General features: G+C 49.6%; 1 protein-coding gene across 1 annotated transcript in view; it reads left to right on the forward strand.

The window, feature by feature from the left end:
* The window catches only part of MMD2 (monocyte to macrophage differentiation associated 2), a 33,371-nt gene extending 19,260 nt beyond the window's left edge, over positions 1 to 14,111 (forward strand). The window contains exons 3-7 of the mRNA XM_077828737.1: positions 6,762 to 6,922; positions 9,368 to 9,442; positions 10,647 to 10,748; positions 13,391 to 13,460; positions 13,908 to 14,111. Of these exons, the coding sequence (XP_077684863.1) occupies positions 6,762 to 6,922; positions 9,368 to 9,442; positions 10,647 to 10,748; positions 13,391 to 13,460; positions 13,908 to 14,111 (612 nt within the window). The remainder of the gene's footprint in view (positions 1 to 6,761; positions 6,923 to 9,367; positions 9,443 to 10,646; positions 10,749 to 13,390; positions 13,461 to 13,907) is intronic.
* Positions 14,112 to 16,879: the final 2,768 nt, after the last annotated feature.

Genomic DNA, 16,879 nt, shown 5'->3' on the forward strand with positions numbered 1-16,879 from the left:
ATCCATGCTTCCTTAGTGGACCCCAATTTAATCAACCCAGAGATCCAAGTGACGATTCAACCCTTCAAGTCCAACTCTTTCAATTTGCCTACAGCCAAGTTGCCTGTCCAGTACAAGGGCTGGTCAGGAATGTGGACTTTTGCAGTCTATGATGATTATCCCATCCCCATGCTGTTGGGGGAAGACTTGGCCAATCATGTGAAGCAGGCCAAGAGGGTGGGAATGGTCACCCGCAGCCAGGCTAAACAAGCCGTGAGGCCTAGCTCTGTTCCGGAAACTTCTATCAGGACCCAGTCAGAGGTGATGGACCCGGACCCCAGGCCAATGTCTGCAACAGCAGTAGTGGATCCAGTCCCAGAGACCCAGACGGAACCAGTCCCAGAACCGGAACCAGCCGAACAACCAACACCAGACCCTGTGTCAGCACTGAATCCAGTACTTGCAACCTCAACACCAGAGGGCCCCACTGAACCTGAACTGGCAGCAGCCGATAACCCTACACAAGAGGCTCAGCCGGAGCCTGAATCCCAACATAGTGCACCAGCGGAGAGCGGTTCACAGTCAACAGAAACAGCTCCATCCCCTATATTGCTTCCAGAGGGACCAAGCCTAGGTCCACAATCCAATGAGGGACTGATGTCTCCAGCATCAAGGGAACAGTTCCAGACCGAACAGGAAGCAGATGAAAGCCTCCAGAGAGCTTGGACGGCGGCACGGAGCAACCCACCGCCTCTCAGCTCTTCTAATCGATCCAGGTTTGTTGTAGAAAGAGGACTTTTATACAAGGAAACTCTTTCTGGTGGACACCAGGAAGACTGGCATCCTCAGAGACAGTTGGTAGTTCCAACTAAATACCGGGCCAAGCTCTTGAGCTTAGCCCACGATCACCCTAGTGGCCATGCTGGGGTGAACAGGACCAAAGACCATTTGGGGGGATCATTCCACTGGGAGGGAATGGGCAAGGATGTTTCTACCTATGTCCAGTCTTGTGAGGTGTGCCAAAGAGTGGGAAAACCCCAAGACCAGGTCAAAGCCCCTCTCCAGCCACTCCCCATCATTGAAGTTCCATTTCAGCGAGTAGCTGTGGATATTCTGGGTCCTTTTCCGAAAAAGACAGCCAGAGGAAAGCAGTACATACTGACTTTCATGGATTTTGCCACCCGATGGCCGGAAGCAGTAGCTCTAAGCAACACCAGGGCTAAAAGTGTATGCCAGGCACTAGCAGACATTTTTGCCAGGGTAGGTTGGCCCTCCGACATCCTCACAGATGCAGGGACTAATTTCCTGGCAGGAACTATGAAAAACCTTTGGGAAGCTCATGGGGTAAATCACTTGGTTGCCACTCCTTACCACCATCAAACAAATGGCATGGTGGAGAAGTTTAATGGAACTTTGGGGGCCATGATACGTAAATTCGTAAATGAGCACTCCAATGATTGGGACCTAGTGTTGCAGCAGTTGCTCTTTGCCTACAGAGCTGTACCACATCCCAGTTTAGGGTTTTCCCCATTCGAACTTGTATATGGCCGTGAGGTTAAGGGGCCATTGCAGTTGGTGAAGCAGCAATGGGAGGGATTTACACCTTCTCCAGGAACTAACATTCTGGACTTTGTAACCAACCTACAAAACACCCTCCGAACCTCTTTAGCCCTTGCTAAAGAAAACTTACAGGATGCTCAAAAAGAGCAAAAAGCCTGGTATGATAAACATGCCAGAGAGCGTTCCTTCAAAGTAGGAGACCAGGTCATGGTCTTAAGGGCGCTCCAGGCCCATAAAATGGAAGCATCGTGGGAAGGGCCATTCACGGTCCAGGAGCGCCTGGGAGCTGTTAATTATCTCATAGCATTCCCCACCTCCAACCGAAAGCCTAAGGTGTACCATATTAATTCTCTAAAGCCCTTTTATTCCAGAGAATTAAAGGTTTGTCAGTTTACAGCCCAGGGAGAAGATGATGCTGAGTGGCCTGAAGGTGTCTACTACGAAGGGAAATGTGCTGGTGGTGTGGAAGAGGTGAACCTCTCCATGACCCTTGGGCGTATGCAGCGACAGCAGATCCAGGAGCTGTGCACTAGCTACGCGCCAACGTTCTCAGCCACCCCAGGACTGACTGAACGGGCATACCACTCCATTGACACAGGTAATGCTCACCCAATTAGGGCCCAACCTTACCGGGTGTCTCCTCAAGCTAAAACTGCTATAGAACGGGAGATCCAGGATATGTTACAGATGGGTGTAATCCGCCCCTCTGAAAGTGCATGGGCATCTCCAGTGGTTCTAGTTCCCAAACCAGATGGGGAAATACGTTTTTGCGTGGACTACCGTAAGCTAAATGCTGTAACTCGCCCAGACAACTATCCAATGCCACGCACAGATGAACTGTTAGAGAAACTGGGACGGGCCCAGTTCATCTCTACCTTGGACTTAACAAAGGGGTACTGGCAGGTACCGCTAGATGAATCTGCCAAGGAAAGGTCAGCCTTCATCACACATCTCGGGCTGTATGAATTTAATGTACTCCCTTTCGGGCTGCGAAATGCACCCGCCACTTTCCAAAGACTTGTAGATGGTCTCCTAGCGGGATTAGGAGAATATGCAGTCGCCTACCTTGACGATGTGGCCATATTTTCGGATTCCTGGGCAGACCACCTGGAACATCTACAAAAAGTCCTTGAGCGCATAAGGGAGGCAGGACTAACTGTTAAGGCTAAGAAGTGTCAAATAGGCCTAAACAGAGTGACTTACCTTGGACACCAGGTGGGTCAAGGAACTATCAGCCCCCTACAGGCCAAAGTGGATGCTATCCAAAAGTGGCCTGTCCCAAAGTCAAAGAAACAGGTTCAATCCTTCTTAGGCTTGGCTGGTTATTACAGACGATTTGTACCGCACTACAGCCAAATCGCTGCCCCACTGACAGACCTAACCAAAAAGAAACAGCCAAATGCTGTTCAGTGGACCGGAAAGTGTCAGAAGGCCTTTAACAAGCTTAAAGCGACACTCATGTCTGACCCTGTACTAAGGGCCCCAGACTTTGACAAACCGTTCCTAGTAACCACAGATGCATCCGAGCGTGGTGTGGGAGCAGTTTTAATGCAGAAAGGACCTGATCAAGAATTCCACCCTGTAGTGTTTCTCAGCAAAAAACTGTCTGAGAGGGAAAGCAACTGGTCAGTCACTGAAAAAGAATGTTATGCCATTGTCTACGCTCTGGAAAAGCTACGCCCATATGTTTGGGGACGGCGTTTCCACCTGCAAACCGACCATGCTGCACTGAAGTGGCTTCACACCGTCAAAGAAACTAACAAAAAACTTCTTCGGTGGAGTTTAGCTCTCCAAGATTTTGATTTCGACATCCAACACATCTCAGGAGCTTCTAACAAAGTGGCTGATGCACTCTCCCGTGAAAGTTTCCCAGAATCAACTGGTTAAAATCGTCCTTAAGATGTGGAAAATATTGTTAGTCTTTATGTACTTGGTAGTATATTTAGAGATGCATGTGTCTTATTAACTCTGTTTTTCCTAGAGCTCCAGGAAGAAATCCCAGCCAGTGTTTCACCCTAGCTGAGATTTGGGGGGCGTGTCATAAATATAAGGGGAAGGGTAAACACCTTTGAAATTCCTCCTGGCCAGGGGAAAGCTCCTCTCACCTGTAAAGGGTTAAGAAGCTAAAGGTAACCTCGCTGGCACCTGACCAAAATGACCAATGAGGAGACAAGATACTTTCAAAAGCTGGGAGGAGGGAGAGAAACAAAGGGTCTGTGTCTGTCTGTATGCTGCTTTTGCCAGGGACAGAACAGGAATGGAGTCTTAGAACTTTGAGTAAGTAATCTAGCTAGGTATGTGTTAGATTATGATTTCTTTAAATGGCTGAGAAAAGAATTGTGCTGAATAGAATAACTATTTCTGTCTGTGTATCTTTTTTGTAACTTAAGGTTTTGCCTAGAGGGGTTCTCTATGTTTTTGAATCTAATTACCCTGTAAGATATCTACCATCCTGATTTTACAGGGGGGATTTCTTCATTTCTATTTACTTCTATTTTCTATTAAAAGTCTTCTTGTAAAAAACTGAATGTTTTTTCATTGTTCTCAGATCCAAGGGTTTGGGTCTGTGGTCACCTATGCAAATTGGTGAGGCTTTTTATCCAACATTTCCCAGGAAAGGGGGGGGTGCAAGTGTTGGGAGGATTGTTCATTGTTCTTAAGATCCAAGGGTCTGGGTCTGTAGTCACCTAGGTAAATTGGTGAGGCTTTTTACCAAACCTTGTCCAGGAAGTGGGGTGCAGGGTTTTGGGAAGTATTTTGGGGGGAAAGACGCGTCCAAACAGCTCTTCCCCAGTAACCAGTATTAGTTTGGTGGTGGTAGCGGCCATTCCAAGGACCACGGGTGGAATACTTTGTACCTTGGGGAAGTTTTGACCTAAGCTGGTAAAGATAAGCTTAGGAGGTTTTTCATGCAGGTCCCCACATCTGTACCCTAGAGTTCAGAGTGGGGGAGGAACCTTGACAGGAGCTCTAATCCCGCCAGCCAAGGAGGAGGGGAAGCTGTGGGGCAAACCCACTCTCCTGACCACCCCCTTGCTCTGACCCCTGCCTGCATCAAAGTGGGTTTTTTTTTTCTCCCCCACCCATTTTGCTTCATGTGGTGAAGTTATTTGGTTAGACAACCAAAGTGTTTTGCTAAGAACTGCTCACGCTGGACACCCCTACGGTCTCCGTGAAAATGGAACATTCCTTTTTCACAGCAGGAGATGGCCGTTGTGGCAAGATAAGAGGGCCTGGCATTGTTGGGGAATGGAAGGATCTGATTGGCTGAGAGTGAGGTAAGTAAGGCAATAACATGTGGCAGGGCGTGGCATGTAGCATGAGGCTATCTCACCTCCGGTGCATGGGGAGGCATGAGGCCTCGCGTCCCCAGCACCGGAGGGATGGGGTGTGACCTGATAACCCACAGCCGGGAGGCTGAGTGTCTTTATTTTTCTACGCCTGGAAGTCTGTTTTTAAGCCACGCCTGCTTTATGGGCCCAATCCCACAGCCCCAAGTCAAGACAATCTCCCACTGGTTGCGGGAGAATTCTGGAGGTGCTAGGATCAGGCAGGGCTGGACTCAATTGCAGCATCTGATATGAGGAAGGTTTTTCGTCCTCGTGAAGAAGCCCTTCCCTTTTGGGAATGCTTCCCCACGACTTTGAAAACCCATTGCCTTTCGGAGATTAGAGCCTGACCCAAAGTCAGTTGAAGCCAATGGGAAGATTGGATTGGATCAGGGCCTTTGGATCAGGGCCTTTAATAAGGTGTAGAAAAGGGCCTACAGATGGCAGGTGGCATCAGAATAAGAAACCTAAAGACACCTGTTCCAGGTACCTTCCCCTATGCACCTATTCTCTGGGGCTCTCTCAGGAGTTAAATGAAAGAGACAGAGCCTTGCTCTGGGCAGTTTCCATTCGAATGGCTGGCTTTGTGTTGTGTCTTACAGACGGTGCATTCGGTAGCAACTATCAGATGCTAAATATCAGGAAGAACTCCTTGAGATTGAGCTCTGTGGAGTCATCTCTCCAAGAGAAGTGGTGGGAGCTCCACTGCATGGGATTGTTAAAACTATACTGGGCGCAGTACCAGGCAATGTAAGGAACTGCCCTCCTTTGATGGGGAGATAGGGTGGGTGACCCGAGAAGCTTTCTCCAAATTTGAGTTCTGTGATTGAGTAGCAGAGTCAGGAGCTGAATCCATCCCTGCAACTTCTGGGCTTTAGCCGCTAGGCCATGCTCTGTCCCCTGGAAGCAGTATGTGAACAGCTTAGGGAAGCTTTGTGCCGTAGGCAGGTGAACAGCTTAGGGAAGCTTTGGGCCCTAGGCAGGTATACCAATTGGTCTTGTTTTTCTGAAGCGTTGTGAGAAACCCTTTCTTAGTCAGCAGTTAGGCTCATGGATACCATCCAAGTGACTAGGCCATGGAGGACCAAACGGTGTGGTTATCATGTGACAACACCATAGCTAGGAGCCAATCAGATTGCTTCATTCTTCCAACACCCCTTTTGAAAGCCCTAGATGACACCTTCGAAGCTCATGCATTTTGTATGGCCGTGGGTGACCTGGTGGTTGTGCTGTTCCTCACAGGGGCACTCGCTGAGGTATAGATTGTTCAGCAGTTTTGACTAAGCAAATTCTGTTATTTATCCCCCTTCCCAGATCCCCGGGGTAAATTGGGCAGGAAGCCTCTTTTCTTAGGTTTACAACAGGATCCTCTTCTTCCTGCTTGGTGGGAATGAGGAAAATGAAAAATAAAAGGAATGAAGGGAAATCTGTGATCTCGAAGCACGTCAGAGTAGAAAGAAGGGGCAGCGGGACCGGGCTGCCTCTGACATGTAATGCCCTAAGCCCCTTCTGCCCCCCCACTGGAAGGGGCTGTCTCTGATCTCTACCCCTCTGTGCCTCCTCTGTCCCGTGTGGGGAGGGGGCTTCTTGCACAACTCTAACCTCAACAGTTTCCTGAGCCCCACCCTTGGAGGGGGCTCTGCTCACAGTCTTCTCTGGCGGGGGTGTTGGGGACTGATCGTGGCAAGTGGGGTCTGAAATCATGTAAATAATACAGAGCAGTGCCTGTCCCAGCCTCTGTCCCTCAGCTGGGCTGGACAGATTCATCCATAGATGAGGAACCATCTGAAAGGAAATCAGCGATAATAGTTATTCCATTGAATAGTTATTCTATAAAGGCCTTCTCTAAATGAATGAGCCAGAGACAGCCAATGGAGTTCTTCTCCCTTCCAGTTTTGGATCATCCCCAGCATCCTTGGCAGCTCCATCCTCTACGTCCTCTCAGATGACCATTGGGAGACCATCTCAGCATGGATCTATGGGTTTGGCTTGTCTGGCCTCTTCACTGTCTCCACCATCTTTCACACCATCTCCTGGAAGAAGAGACACCTCAGGTAGCAAAGCCATTTGTCACTACAGGCCCTGTTCTCTGGGGGCAAATAGAGAAGGGTTGTGAAGGCAGAGATAGAAACAGCCAGGTGACTAGAACCACCATGGGCAGGACAAAGAGCTAAAAATGACACACACACCCTCAGTATTTTTCTCATCACTTTGTGTGGGCTTCTACTTCCCCATTAATCGCACCAGCACCTGTGCGCTCTCTCCTTCCCACACTCTCTTACTAAAGACACAGTCATTAGGGCTAGTTGAAAATGAGCTGTTAGTACCATTATACAAGGCACTGGTGAGACCTCACCTGGAATACTGTGTGCAGTTCTGGTCTCCCATGTTTAAGAAGGATGAATTCAAACTGGAACAGATATAGAGAAGGGCTACTAGGATGATCCGAGGAATGAAAAACCTGTCTTATGAAAGGAGACTCAAGGAGCTTGGCTTGTTTAGCCTAACCAAAAGAAGGTTGAGGGGAGATATGATTGCTCTCTATAAATATATCAGAGGGATAAATACTGGAGAGGGAGAGGAATTATTTAAGCTCAGTACCAATGTGGACACAAGAACAAATGGATATAAACTGACCATCGGGAAGTTTAGACTTGAGATTAGATGAAGGTTTCTAACCATCAGAGGAGTGAAGTTCTGGAATAGCCTTCCAAGGGAAGCAGTGGGAACAAAAGACCTATCTGGCTTCAAGATTAAACTTGATAAGTTTATGGAGAAGATGGTATGATGGGATAATATGATTTTGGCAATTAATTGATCTTTAACTATTCATGGTAAATAAGCCCAATGGCCTGTGGTGGGATGTTAGTTGGGGTGGGATCTGAGTTACTACAGAGAATTCTTTCCTGGGTATCTGGCTGGTGAATCTTACCCACATGCTCAGGGTTCAGCTGATCGCCATATTTGGGGTCGGGAAGGAATTTTCCTCCAGGGCAGATTGGAAGAGTCCCTGGGGATTTTTTGCCTTCCTCTGTAGCATGGGGCACAGGTCACTTGCTGGAGGATTCTCTGCACCTTGAAGTCTTTAAACCATGATTTGAAGACTTCAATAGCTCAGACACAGGTGAGAGGTTTATTGCAGGAGCAGGTGGGTGAGATTCTGTGGCCTGCATTGTGCAGGAGGTCAGACTAGATGATCATAATGGTCCTTCTGACCTTAATATTTATGAATCTATGATCCTGTCAAACTGTTTATTGGCTCTGCTACCCCCTAGCTAGTATGGGTGCAAGCCACTGCCTTCTGCTGGACAATTGGGAAACTGGGTTTTCAACTAAATGAAATAGTTCACAAAAAGTGTCTTCTTTCTGTGGAAAATTTTGTTTTTTCATTGAAAAATCTGATGCCCCAAAACCGAAATATTTTGGCCAAAAATCAAAACATTTGAATTCAGAAATGCTGCTATGGTGCCTCATGAAAGCTGCAGATCTGTTGCCTGATGTCCCCATTCTCCTCTATGGGCTAAGCTCCCATGATGCACTCTGACTAGCAGTTCCCATGATGTACTGTCTCTCCTCTCCAAGAGGAGACATCATGGTGCATCATGGGAGATGTAGTCTGACTGGGGAACCTGACCTGTAGAGAAGGATGAGAGCAAGAGGTAACCAAATTACAATCCCCATGTCGCATCTCAGCAGAATTTCTACATCAAAGTATTTTGATTTTCAGACAAAATATTTCTATATTTGAATTTTTACTGAAAAAAAATCACAATTTTCCACATTAAAAAAATCTTCCAAATCTTCCATATTCATTGTATGCTGGGGAAGGGATTAGACACTGAGATGATTCACGAACCTCTGGAGACCTAAGTTCTAGCCCAGTTTAGGACATCAGTTATAATAAATCCTTAGCTATCTGAGAGTTCTGTTTGCCACTGTTCTACACCATGTGGCCTCTCAGAAATGGCCCGATGTCAGATCCTCATCTTCCACAGGCCCCTACTTCTCAAGAACTGTTAGTGGTTAGCCACCTGGGGCCTCTGACACACAGCTGAGCAGTTCTGATTCTTTCCAGTAGAGGGCAGTGGCTCTCACACAGTAGCTACTTGATAGCAGAGTCAATTCAACTTGATCCCCTATGACCACTTAAAATATCCAGAGAACTGGGCTTGACTGGCGATCTCTGGTGACAGGAGACTCCTGCTAGCAGCAGAACAGGGGTACTGCAGGTCAGCATCAAGGTGCAGAGGGGCAGAAGAAGCTTTGCACAGCACCATATCTAGTGCCCGTCAGTGCTATCAAGTCTTTAAGAATCATTATATTCATCTCATTGATCAATACGTTGCATCTTAGCATTTATTTAGTTTCCCAAGTAAATCCATTGATCAATACGTTGCATCTTAGCATTTATTTAGTTTCCCAAGTAAATCCATTTGCTCCCCACTGGCCGGGTCCGCATGCTGTAACTCCCTGCGTGTGTTTGTCTGTCCCCTCTCCAGAACAGTGGAGCACTGCCTTCACATGTTTGACCGGATGGTGATCTACTTCTTCATAGCAGCATCTTATGCCCCCTGGTGAGTTCACTGTGTGATAGCTGGCTGGTCTCTATTGGGGTGGAGGAGAAGGAATCCAGAAAATAGTATCACACTTTACATCTAGATTAAACATTTAAAAAAAACATAAAAATCCATCTTGAAACAAAAGTCCCACTCCTGCATTTTAGCCCTGGCTACACTCTGTCCGAAGTCCATGGCTGTACGTGCTCAGTGCCTCTAAAAACCAGGCCACTGATTTAGGTGCCCAGGTTTGGACTGAGGGAGCTATATGGACACCCAGGTTTGAAAAGTCTAGCCCCTGTGCCTTGCCTGAGGCTGGACAGCAAGCATTTGGCCCAGCACTCAGGAATTCCTGGTATCTCGGCATTGCCAACCCAAGAATCGTGAGTCAGGACCTGGAGAATCCTGAGATTTTAAAAAATAATAAATGTGAGGCCTTTTTATGGGCCTTTTGAGCCTTTAGGGTTCGTGGTTTTCAAAGTTTGTCCACAACCAGAGCGCCAGAAAGTTACTTATTTTTTAAATGAAAGCTGAGATTCTCACATAATCACGTGGCATCAGGAGCTGGGGCATTAAGAAGAACACGAAATGTTATAGATTCAGGAATAAAACCACAAGAGTTGGCAACAATGCTGGTCCCATGCGCTATTAGACCACGCTTTCCTAGGTCACAGCACTCTCCACCCACGGCTCACACAGTACCCATCAACCTTAGACTCACTCAGAACTCTGCCGCAGAAAGTCTGGGTACATTTGCTTCACACACTCACCTCTGGCACAAGAGGCAGGCCATCACAGTCTGATTTTACCCAGAATAAGGTGAGGAAAACTGTTCCTTCAGCAGCACTAGTGATTATTCCGAAACAGGATATCATATTTATCCTTAAATAGTCTTTATTTGTAAGACAGGCTGGCAGAGCTCTGGCTTTGCTGGGTCTCTGCTGCATTCTAGAATTTTAGAAATAGAAGGATGAGAGAGAGCTTCCTCACAGCAGTGCTGGGGTACCAGCAATGCAAACTTCCTGTATGTTTCAATTTCCTTTTTTTTTTGGAGGCTTTCTCTCCTCCCAGCACCCCTGCATCCATCAGTGACTGCCTCTCAGCATAGATTTCAAACCTTCTGCTTCCCCTTGTGGCTCTGGGTTGGTTTCTCATGGCCAGCTGCTGTTCTCTGCGTCCTGATGGCTCTTTCACCTTTCGGTCTCTATGGGGTTTTTTTCAGGTTGAACCTACGGGAGTTGGGTCCCTGGGCCTCCCACATGCGATGGATCATCTGGATCATGGCATCCGTCGGAACCATCTATGTTTTCTTCTTCCATGAGCGGTGAGCTTGTCTAGCCTCTGCCAGTCTGTCTGTCTGTCTGTTGTTCAAGAAGGCTGCACAGCCTCCCCTTCCTTCCCCTGCCCTGTTTTCAATGTGAGTGGGCAGCAAGGAGGAGGCAAGTATGCCCTAAAGCAGTCCCCTGTGCATTCCCTGAGCCACAGCCCCTCCCCACATTCCCCCTCGGGTGGTGAGTGTCTGCACCACCGGGCGCTCAGGCCAGTCACCAGATGCCATAGTTTGGCTTTCAATCAGCCATGGAACTTGATCAAGATGTGTGCTGCAGTTACACAATTCTTCCACTGGGTGGCAGCAGACAGCAAAAAGTGGCATGCTCCTTCCAAGCTCACAGCCGGAGGGAGTTCTTAGTAGAGCCAGGGCCCTTTTCTGTACCTGCAGAGCACCACACATAACCCGAGGCAGAGCGTCAGTGCCCTGGCCGGGCCCCCCAGCACGGTCAGCACAAATCGCCAGGAAGGGAACTGCTCTATTACACTTAGAATATTCCTGAGCCGTTGCATTGCTAGGGGGCCTCCCTCCACCCATCCCGATGCACTCTGTAAACCAGTCGTTCTCAAACTTATTTGACCGGGCCCCCCTTGTTTGTGTCTGTAGTTATGTACGCCCTCCCCCCGGCACACACACAAATCCATAGACCGCCACCCAGCTCTGAAGGCAGAGCGGAGAGCAGTGGCTGCCTGCTGGGTGCCCAGCTCTGAAGGCTGCACCATGCCCGCAGCAGTGCAGAAGTAAGGGAGGCGATGTGAAAATGCATCCGATGAAGTGAGCTGTAGCTCACGAAAGCTTATGCTCAAATAAATTGGTTAGTCTCTAAGGTGCCACAAGTACTCCTTTTCTTTTTGCGACTACAGACTAACACGGCTGCTGCTCTGAAACATGTGAAAAGTGATATTTGTCAATATCACTTATCACAGCAGACTTAGTGCCCCATTGCCACCCCAGGGCTGACAGCCGGAGCCCTGCCGCCTCCAGTGACAGTTTGGGGTGCGGGGGAGAAGGAGAGCCTGAGCCTGGGCCACCTACTGCTGAGGAATTGAGGCAGGGGAGAGGAGAGCCCAGGTGGCAGGGCTCCAGCTGTCAGCCCTGGGGTGATGGGGCTCTGGCTGTCCTCTTTATCTCTGCCTGCTGGGTATGCACGGCCCTTCTGCATGACCCCCAGCCACCCAGGGCTGACAGCCAGAGCTCTTAAAAAAACCCAACACCACACAGCTCATGCCGCCATTGACACATTCCTGAGCCTCCCTTGGGCAGCCTGCCCCATAGTTTGAGAACTGCAGCTATAAACCCACATGATCTTAGCCTGACAACCCTGTGTGAGGTAGATCTTCAACACCATGGTGCTGGAGGCTATGGAATGTCCTAAACCAGATACATCTGCATTTTGGATAGTGGTTTTGCAGAAAAGGTGACTGTGGCCCAGAAGAGTTAAGTAACCTGGTTCAGGTCATACAGGGAGTCAGTGGTAGGGACTGATTTAGCATCCGGGCTTCCTGGCTCCCAGACTTGTGTTTTAATTACAAGATCATTCTTCTTCGCTGTCACAGACAGAGCTCAGGCACTGGGCTCCTGGAGGCAGGGCTGGGCAATGCACAGCCTTCCCCTGAAATAACCGTTATCCAGCTAACCCCCCGGACCATTATCCAGTACCTGCCTGGCAAAAATGTACCCCATGGAATGTACTTTGCATATTCAACATTTTATGATACATATGGTAAGATACAAGGCACTGATTCTTCACCCAACTTTAATGGGACTTGGCAGGAGTGCAGGGGTTTGCTCACACAGGATCAGTTCAGGCTCGGGGCCCTGCTTTGTGCGTTCTTTGGGGCAGGGACTGGGCCTTCTTCTGTGTTGTTCAGCTAGCACATAGTAGGCTGCACCATAACACAAAAACGGTGTATCTGAGTCAACAGAAATACATAGAAGCTGTCAGGATACTCCCACAAGTACGTACTCTGCACGCAGACAGACATCAACCCGGACACATTGCACTTGCTCAGACAGACGCACCTCTAACAATGGTCCAATGCATCCGCTTGGTTATCTGGGAGCTCTGAGGGGAAAAGCCCCTCCTTGGGGGACAAACAGTGAGCAACAGGTAATGGGGGCTCAGTCTCATTTAACCTGCCCTACCATCATGACAGGGGCCTGGGATCCTCAAGCTCTCGGATCCAATTCCAACACTGCCTAGAAGGCGGTTCCAACAAGGGGAGAGGGAGGAACAGTACAGATGAGTGGGAAAGGGGAATACAGGACTGGTGAGGGGAAAAGGTGACGTGGGAAAATGCCAGTTCACCTTCACTAGAATGCTTTCAGGGAGACATGCAGGGAACCCAGGCTTGTGAGCACATTCCTTAGGGATTACCTCTCCAGATCCTGACCAGTTGTCCCCTCACCTGCCCTCCCCTGAGATCTGTCCTGGGTCTTGCTTGTCTGTTTGGATGGCTGGCGCTGTGGGGCGGGCTCTGGGTCTGTAAAACGCAGCGGATGTGTGCGGGGCAATAGAAATTATTCATTGCACTCCGGCCTCCTCCCCGGAGCAGGGAAGCTGGGGTTTTAAAGCATTCGATTAAGTGATTCCCCCGGTGCCCTGCTGCCACTGAGTCTGTCTTTCTCCGTCACAGGTACAAGCTGGTGGAGCTGGTGTGCTATGTTGTCATGGGAGTCTTCCCTGCCCTGGTGATCCTTTCGATGGTAAGTGACTTGGCCCAGGGCTCAATGCGCTGCTCCCTGTCCTCTGAAGAGCCTGGGCCACAGCTGGAAGGATTTGTCTAGTGTGACTCCCTGCCGTTAAATGGTTGCTGTTTTCCTGTACATGGCGCCCACTTCTCAAACTTGCATGGTTCCATCAGGGCATTTGGACTCTCAAAGTGGCCCTTGGAACTAGGCTCCCTAATCTGGGCTCTGAGCTTAGGCTCCTTTTGGGTGGAACGGTCCCTTATAAAGGTGAAATACTGGGCCGAATCCCTGCTGGCTGAGGTGGGAGCGACACGCCATTGGGGCTGTTTGCCCTCGCACTCCAATTCACTCCAGTTGCTGCCGCTGTTCCGTCTCAGCTGTGCCCGAAGGGGAGGGCACTGCAGTAGGGTCAGTGTGGCATCCCCACCGCTGACCCTCATCCCTCCTTGTGTTTGCGAACAGCCAAACCGAGATGGCCTCTTGGAGCTGGTGGCTGGTGGGCTTTTTTACTGCCTGGGCACGGTGTTCTTCAAGAGCGACGGGCGCATCCCCTTTGCCCATGCCATCTGGCACCTCTTCGTGGCAACCGGAGCGGGCATACACTACTATGCCATTTGGCGGTACCTGTACTGGCCCGAAGTGCTGAAGGCAAAGACGTCCAGATAGGAGCCCCAAGGACATGGGACACGCCAATCGGCACTTGGGGGAAGATTTCCCAAGGAGCTTGGCTCTGTTTCCTGCCGGAAAGCCATTCCCAGGGCTTGGTCCCCTGATGGGAGGGAGTCTCTGGTGTCCGTATCCAGCCAGTCTCACGCAGACGGAAGAGCCTGAAAGGTTTATTTTAAACTGATTTTAACCTTGTATAGTGTTTGGTTGTTAGGCAAACGTTTCATAACAAAATGAACAGTTAATGGTGTTGTTGGCGGAGCGGACTGGCCCGACCGGGGCAATGGTGTTTGTGCTAAGGTTTTGTTCTCATGGTCCCAAACAACCTCGAAACCTGCAAAACCCTCGTCTGGATGAGAGCCCCAAACCAGCAGGTGCCCAGCCTCTGTACTTCTGGCTGCTGGACCCTCTGGCTGCTTTCAAGGGGAGAGGCTACCTTAGATAGAAGCCGTTAGCTCCAGGAGGGACACTGGAGGCTGGTGACGCATGAAGGTGGACAGGAGGAATGGACACTTAACACCAGTGAACAGCACCAGGATTAGAGCATAACATACCGGGTTTGTTTCCCACTCTAACGAGCCTCCACTAGCAGATAGTTAAGGGGACAACTTCTTAAACAAGGCTCCTTGATTCTGCCCAGAAAGGAGAGCAGGCAGGAGATGTCAGACCTCACAAGAGTCAACCATGCCTGTCGTCTGATGGGGCTCTTTTTGAAGGTTTTTCCCCCTTAACAGGCTAGCTCCCTGATTCCTCTGCCCCCACTGTGCAACTAATTTCGGGGAAAGCAGGCTCTTGTAGCAGCAGATGAGCAAGGTGAACCTGAGCTTGGTTTAACCAGGGGCAGTTAAGATCCCTGGCCCACAGCGTTCTGAATGCAGAGAGTGGGGTTGGAAAAGAGGTTCTGGGTTTGGCCAGTCTGTAGCTGCAGGATAAAATCTTAGTGTGGGGTCTGATTGGGATCCCAAGTGTGGAGGTGGGACGCGAAGGGAGTTGGGGAGCCTGTCTCATCTTAGGATGAGTTACTACTGATAGGACCAAGTTCAACTCTGGCCCGGGGACCGACAGGCACTGGGGCTGAATTCCCTTTTTGAATACAGTTGCCAGTGTCGCAATCTGCCAGAGAAGGAGCAGAGCTGGCCATTCCTAGGTTTCTGTAGGGAGAGTTGTTTCCATTGATGTTTTAAATCTCGTCTCTGTAGAGTGGGGAGGTTTCACACCCTGTATCCCTGTGCACAGCTCTTTAGCTGTATCCAGAGGAAACCGCTCCCATTCTAGGGCTTTCATCACGCTTGTTTCCATGCAGACATTTCGGTGCGTACGTCTATGCAGCACAAAGAGACCCATGCCAACAAGTCTCAGAGCCTGGGTTGACTGACTCGGGCTCACGCTGCGGGGCTAAACATAGCAGTGTGGACATTTAAGTGTGGGCTGGAGCCTGGGCTCTGAGGCTCTCCTGCCTTGCGGGGTTTCAGAGCCCAGGCCCAGCTCAAGCATCTACACTGCTATTCTTAGCCCTGCATCCCCAGCCCCCATCGGTTGACTCTGGCTCTGAGACTTGCTGCTGTGGGTTTTTTTGCTGTGTAGATGTACCCTTAGCGGATTCCAGCAGGACCCTCCGCTCCTTCTGTATCCTTAAGAAAGGCTCTGTATATGCCAAGGTGTCTATTCTTCTCTGCTCTCCTCCTGCTGCTGGGTGAGGATCCTTTCTATCGCCACAGACCCTCTAGTTACTAAGGGGGTGTCAACATGTGCATGGTAGGCATGCCAGGACAGTGGGCTAAGCACCAGCAGTTTCTGTTTACTTCTACTAGGGTTGCAGGTGCTCAGCGCTTTGGAAAATCTGTGTTGTCCAAGGCTTTGGTATGCAGCAAATAGGGGTCTGGTGAAGGGGTAACCTGGGGGCAGGGGTCTTGAGGAATCAGTTCAGTGGAAACCCCAAATTCCAAGGGTGTCTCTTGGCTGGGGTAGGGATTTGGCCTCCATGCCCTGGGATTGAGTTTTTCCCCTAGTTCCCAGGCCTTAGTTACAGCAGGGAGATAGGAGGGAGTTTCACTAACAGAGCCAGGGCAGGCCTGGAACCCTGCACTTTCTCCCCAGGATTTGAGGTTTGTTTTAAGTGTTTAATCAGATCACTGAAAATTCCTGGCAGCCCCTGTCCCCAAATGCTGCTGAATGGTAATGTCTTAGTTTACGTAACAAAACAAACAAGCCATCGCCCCTGCTAGTTCAGAGTGATCCCCCCCCCCCCCGGCTATGGAAGCCTCAGAGTGACCCCCCACACACCCCGGTTATGGAGATGGCTATTCCAGCAGCACATCTGCCCTCACCAGCGCTCTGCAATCCAAAGACCAGCTGAACTGATAAGCTTCCAGTTGGAGCCATCTCTTTTATCTGCTGGGTTTTCTGCAGGTGCAATACCTCAACTGGCCACACAGGGATGAGGGGGCAGCACTGAGTTGGGGCCCCAGGGCTTGAAACGGACACTGTCCAGGTTTGCTCGCAAAGGATGTGATCCATAAAAGCACTTTGTGACTGGAGGGCCCAGGGTCAACAAAGCCTTACATGTGACTGAAACTTGAATCCATTCCAGGACTCCCAGAGTCCCTGAGCACTAGAAAACCTTGCGTCGAGGCCAGTATTAAGCGTACAACTCTGTACATTCCTTATAGATGGGCGTTCAGACATTTCATACATGATGCACTGTGCTTGCCTCCCCACCTTCAGCCCCAGCTGTGGTTCAAAAGCAAGATCCCCATTCAAAGCATTTG

The sequence above is a fragment of the Eretmochelys imbricata genome, chromosome 10, assembly GCF_965152235.1.
Source record: "Eretmochelys imbricata isolate rEreImb1 chromosome 10, rEreImb1.hap1, whole genome shotgun sequence".
In the NCBI taxonomy this organism is placed as follows: Eukaryota; Metazoa; Chordata; order Testudines; family Cheloniidae; genus Eretmochelys; species Eretmochelys imbricata.